The following is a 6,000-nucleotide window of genomic DNA, read 5'->3' as shown; positions in this document are numbered from 1 at the left end:
CCTGAGCCAGATGTGAGCCAATGCAGCTAGATCCACCTCCGAGAGGTAGAAAAAAATCAATCCAGATATATCCAGATACGGCCCGAATCCCGCTCTAGCCGGATTGATGTCCCCAGTGTGAACGGTAAACTATTTGTGTATTAGTTATCATGCTTGTTCACTTCTATTTATGACCAAACTCCTCTTTGCTATGATATTATTTGATTTGATCAATTTAAACTTTAGTTTTTCCCCATTCTGGAACATTTTTTCATTTTTTTAATGTAATGTAATGTTTAGGGCCTTTGCTGTTCCCATAGTAACCATTTCGCATTTTAACTTTTATGTGGCTTCAAAAAATGGCCTTCTGAAGTAGGATTGGAATCAGCATTGTAATCTCATGTGGACTACAATCATGGCTGCTACTGCCTGACACCTGAATACAGTGGCTGTTAGAGGTGTAGTTCCATGGAGGATGCTGGGAAATGGCACTTGTGGGAGACTTTGCCTCGAGCCCTGTCTACCTGTATACCGTGAATCAGGAAAATATTGAGGAGTAAAATGTGCAGAGAGCATAAAAGGTCATACTTTTACTAAATAAGGGAATAATTTTTTTTTTTATAATATATCTATAAATCTGCACCACAGGCACGCTGCGTGCATCTTCATGTATAAACAGATGTACACATACATATGCATATCATACAACATTTGAAAGTGGATCTGAAATAATCACATAATATACAACACATATTAAGCTCTGGTGACTTCAGAGGGAATGTGTGAGTGTGCAGAGATTTTTGTCGTGCCTCCGTTCGCAGATTTACATTCAGCTTGTGGTTTGGGATCAAACCGTTATCTCAAAAGTCTAATTACACCACGACATCTCGCACAACCTCATCGCCTCTTTGGGTTATTTGCTGCGGGGGCAACACAAACACCCAACACACAGTGGCCGAGGGACTGCTCACGAAAAAACAAACACACACAGACACGTCCTCCAACTCCCACTGCACCCATCTTTGTCCTATGAATGAGGAGAACCAAGATACCGTGGGTATAAACAAACCAAAAATAAAATAAAAAAAAAAAAAGTTGAGAAATAAATCCAACAAATTAAAACCAAACCAACCAAAAGTGTAAAATAACAATGACAGCACAGGGGTGGGAGGGCAGAGAAGTGCACGATGGGATTGTCTTCACTTTAGGTCCAGGACATCTTCTTCAAAGGAGGTGGAGAGGGCGAACGCGCGGGCCTGAGGCGGGCTCTCCGCCCGCAGCACCACCTTCTCAGGCTCGGTCTCTGAACTGGACGAACAGTGCAGCTGGACGTCCAGGTCTGCATCAATAGACTCTGAGGCGAACCTGTTGTTAATGTGCACGGTAACACATTATCAAGTTAAAGTGACGCAAAGCAACATTTACAGGTGTGGCATCTGGTAAATATGTCACCTGTCGCTGTTTGTTGACGTCAGTGCTCGAGCTTTGGGCTCCTCCTCGGTGTTCTTCTTGCTCATCTTTCGCTGCTTGACTGATCCACTGTCAGATTTCCCACTCGGTTCCTCTGTCAGACCTATGTTGGTAACAATAAACAGCTCAGTAACAAGGAAATGGTTAGATTTATGGATAAGATGGCTGGTTAGACACACCCTGCCTTTCTGGATCTCTATAATGAATGCTAAGCTAAGCTAATCTGGCTGTAACCCTTTGTGTAGCATACATTAACACAAATTGGGAACGTTTTACCAAGTAATTCCTTCCGCGTGCGGCTGGCGATCTCTTTGATCTCCATGCGGGACAGGGAAAGCGAGTGTGTGGCTGAGATGAGAGGAGTCGACGGCAGCATGGTGGGGGCGGGCGCCGTCAGCACCTTGTTGACCAGAGGAGACTTCAGGGGTCTTTCGATGCTGCGGCCCACCAAGTTACAAAGAGGGATCTTGAAGATCTGCTTACATGCTGCCTCGCCTGAGAGAGAGTAAAGAAAAGGATGGAAAAAAAAGGAGATACGAAAAGAAAGAAGGCACGTGGAAAGAGAAGGGATTAAAACAAGAGACGACAGAAAAAGATGGGAACAAAATGTCAAAGAAGAAGCACATATAAAGGACGGGCAATGTGTGGAAGTTACGTATGACATCTGAAACCTGCGCTGACTTTCCTCTCAGCTACTGAACAGTTTTTGTTATTATTGCCTCAGTATTGCACATTGAGCCTGTTGGGCGTAAAGACTACAAAGTTTGAGGTTGGCAGCATTTAGTTAGCTTATAGCTTAGCATGAAGAAAATGGGGGGGTGCTAATACAACACAAAAAGTCCAACAAAACAAAAAGTTGCAATCTGAGGAAGTGGTTTTGTTGGATATAACAAATGCTAAGCTAATGCTAACAGGCACAAGATACATACTAAGGCTAGCTCTGTTTCTCTTTGTTTCCATTCTATGCATAAAAGAGCCTCTCTGTGGTGCATTCAAGGAACCTCTAACATCTCATCTCATCTATAGATATTTTGGTATGAGATGAGACACAGTTTTGGAGCTATAGGTCATCTCTCTCCACTGTAAAAGCTGGATAGCTTCATGCTTGTGGTGCATTATGAGACGAACTGTCCCTTTAAACTCTAATATGTTGTCTAAGGTAAAGTAAAAACATTTTTCCAATATAGTGCAATTAAATCAGAAAAAAATCAAAAATATTAAAAATCCTAAAATCTTAGAATCAATCCTCCTGTATAGAACTAGAATATGCCTGCAAAGCTGCAGTGCCTAATCATGCCACTGGGGAGCAGCATTAGAGTTCATCAGCCACACATTGCTCCACTGAGGCAGACTGCTGGTGGAGGTAACACAGATGAGAATGAATCAAAGTGGGGGAGTCGACGCAGCACAAAAGAGGACCGTCTCGTCTGAAATGTCAGCAGGTGAGAGGAGGGTAAAGAGCCATGGAGAAAAATAGAGGGTCACTGCTGATGTTTGACAGGTACACTGTGTTAGTGCTGTTACAGATCCGCTCTCATGGACCTGCGCTGCCACACAGACCCAAAAAAAACTAGACAAAATACGAGAAAGCATGCAGTTATTCTAGGAATATATAATCACAGAGATCGATATATTCCACGTGCGTCTCTGGACCGGGGGAAGTGTCGCAGTCCATCACACTGGCGTGCAAATTTTCTTTTCAGCACTAATTGAAGTTGAACTGTCCAGAGCTGCTCTGGCTGCAGGTGTTTGGTGGTGTTTGTTTTAAGCCAGTGGAGGTAGATGGTGGCCAGCAGCCACATCAGTAACAGCATCTTGTTCACATTACTGATGCGATTACATCAGATGAAACCCTCCCCGAGGAGCAGATACGGCAGGCGCACAGGCAGTTAGAGGATGGGATTTTTGTCAGCAGCCCTTCAACCTTTCCCTGCCCCCCCCCCCATCTACAAACCTCCCACACCCCTGTTTGGACGACCACTTTGGATCGAAGAGAGGGCTGACAAAAGTCTCCATGGCGACAGTGCAATCTGTAAATCATGCTGCGGCAGACGTGTCTTCTCCTTCCCTCTCTCCCTTTTCCCCCTGCTTTTCTCTTACTTGTACACAGCCCCTCCCTCTTCCTCGTTCACTCCTGCATACCTCCTCTGCCTCTCCTGTAATTTTTAAAACCCTGCACCTTGATTGACAAAACCACCTCCGTCTCACTTTTTACTTTGTGCTCTCAAACCTCTTTTTTTTGTTAACCCTCTCGTCAAGCTGATGCTTTAATTAGTGAAGACAGAAAGAAAGGGGGGATGGGGAAGACATAATGTTCACTTAACATTCAAGTCAACATGCCGCCTTGGAGCAGACAGGGTGATACACTCTGGGAGCACGTGCATGTTAGTGGGGCAGCATTATGAAGGTGTTTTTTTTTTTTTTTTTTAAATGAACAGAGGACAAGTTGTTGGAGAGTCCTGCAGTACCTTCAGCATCCTTAGACATGTACAGGGAAAGCTTGGTACCATAGGGGATCCGTATAGAATCTGAACCAGGAATGAAGAAGAGGGTTACACAGACTGAAGACACACACAGTAACACATTTTGGGCACACAAACACACACACACACACAGCAGGTTCTCAGTTAGGTCCCAGTGATGCAGAATGATATTCGTAATCAGCTCAAAACAGGAAACAGAATGAGAACCCCTTTGAGAGAAATGATTACCCGAACCAGGCTGAAAGCATAAAGCCCACCTTTGGCTAATGGCCGCAGCAACAGACAATCCTCCCTGCCTGTTAGCCCCTAATAGGACCTGTAAATATACAAGCTTTTTAGGCAGACTGCCTTGATGGTGCAGCAGGTACACAACCACTTTAATAATTGCTCTCCTGAAGCCCTGTCCTTCACTGAGGCCGTCAGATGAACACATTTGCATCCTTTAAATGGGGGAGGCTCGTGAACAAAGAGCAGTCATCATCCATCAGTCTGTTGACTCACTAATGAACGACAAACCTGTGTGTTACCAACTGCATTAACAACAGCTGTGCGTCACAGCTGTGTCAATCAGGAACAGGTCAAGAATGAAAGGAGGGGTTGCTGAATGGTCAACTACACAATGAATGATAGAGGAGGGTGGGGATTGTATTGATCCTAGATCATCTCTGAAAGTGTTTTGTGCCTCTGAGGACGCTTCCCGTGTCCATTGACTGGCAGCGGTGGGAGGGATGATGGTAATTAAGACTGTTATTCATTTGGCAATTTGTTAGATCATAAAGATGCTGTCGGACTACAAATTAAATCGCACCTAACTACAAACCACTTTTCGAATCAATCCATTCAGATTACATTTCTACCTGTGTTTCAATTAAAGGCCTCCGTTCAGTTAGGTTTGATTATGAGGACAGTCTGGTGTGTTCAGGGACTACCTGACAAAATCTAATGGCTCCGGAAGCCCGCTACCAGAGACATTAATCCACGTCATCCATCAGAGAAATAAACTTGTCACAGCCTCTGTAGGTAATGTTATTGATCATGACAACTGTATGAGGAGGAAAGCTAATACAACTCATCTGTTACTCGTCAAGTTATTAACAATTCATAATTACTGCTCAGTTAGCCGCTCACGTAACTCTCAGACTGTGTCAGAAATGACTCCTAACACACTATATAGTGCCCTGTAGAGTGTCTTGTTGTCGGTTGGATGGGTGTAACCATGGTAACCTATCTGTACTTAATTGCATTGAGGAATATTTACGAATGCTGGCTGGCATACTGACCAGTGTTTGTATATTTTTACATTATATGCAAGGTTGCTTGGAAGTCAGCTTTTACAAGCAACCAAATATTGAAACCTTCTGTCGGCTTTAAGTCAAAAGAGAAGTGTGTTAAGGAGACGTGTTAAACTCAGAGGCTAACGACGAAGACATTTGAATATTTGTCTGTTTCTTTCAGTGTTATTCGTTGAGTCATGGTAGAGTTAAATGCAATTAGGTGTCTTCCTGTAGAAACTACACTTGCTAAAAACGGCAGTAAATGAACCCTAACCCTGCAGGAGAAAGGCAGCGAACCATTCTGCTGAGACAAGTTTATGTAAATGGCTGTCAAGCTCTGGGCTAAGAGGGCAACTGCAGTCAAACAAGGTCCTGCAGGCAATGATGACATATAGGAACCTTTAATATCAGCGCTGTAATAATCAACATCCTCGGGCTGTGTTGCTGTGCAGGGCTTACCATCGCCGAGCGGCGAGGGGAACACGGGCATCTCGTAGCCGGTGGGCGTCTGCGGGGAACTCTGGGAGCTGGTGTCTCTTGAACTGCAGTTGGAGGCTGAGCTCACCGGAGCAGACGAAACAAAATAGATGTCCGACTGTGGAGCCCACAGAGAGGAAGTAAAAATCAATACAGAGATGTAGAGGAGCCAGGAAATATTAAGAGGAAAGAAGAAAGAAGGTGAAACACAAATAGACTGGATGAGGTATTTTCGTTTAACGCCAGATGTCCTTCTTTTTTAATTTATCTCAGTGTATACATGATATTATTGCTTTGTAGCCATGCAGATCACCAGC

The 6,000-nt window shown here is 44.0% G+C and overlaps 1 protein-coding gene across 6 annotated transcripts in view; it reads right to left on the bottom strand.

The window, feature by feature from the left end:
- The window catches only part of garnl3 (GTPase activating Rap/RanGAP domain like 3), a 53,530-nt gene continuing 47,530 nt past the window's right edge, over window positions 1-6,000 (bottom strand). For 3 of the 6 annotated variants that reach the window (XM_028417836.1, XM_028417837.1, XM_028417841.1), the window contains 5 exons: window positions 5,666-5,801; window positions 3,918-3,977; window positions 1,726-1,944; window positions 1,432-1,552; window positions 1-1,344 (listed from right to left, as the gene is read on the bottom strand). In XM_028417836.1, the coding sequence (XP_028273637.1) occupies window positions 1,179-1,344; window positions 1,432-1,552; window positions 1,726-1,944; window positions 3,918-3,977; window positions 5,666-5,801 (702 nt within the window). In that variant the 3' untranslated portion in view covers window positions 1-1,178. The remainder of the gene's footprint in view (window positions 1,345-1,431; window positions 1,553-1,725; window positions 1,945-3,917; window positions 3,978-5,665; window positions 5,802-6,000) is intronic. The other 3 variants (XM_028417840.1, XM_028417842.1, XM_028417839.1) reach the window with 2 other exon arrangements.

This window comes from Parambassis ranga, chromosome 12, assembly GCF_900634625.1.
Source record: "Parambassis ranga chromosome 12, fParRan2.1, whole genome shotgun sequence".
NCBI lineage: Eukaryota > Metazoa > Chordata > Actinopteri > Ambassidae > Parambassis > Parambassis ranga.
Note: the sequence above shows the minus strand (reverse complement) of the source record. Positions and strands in the feature narration are given on the sequence as shown.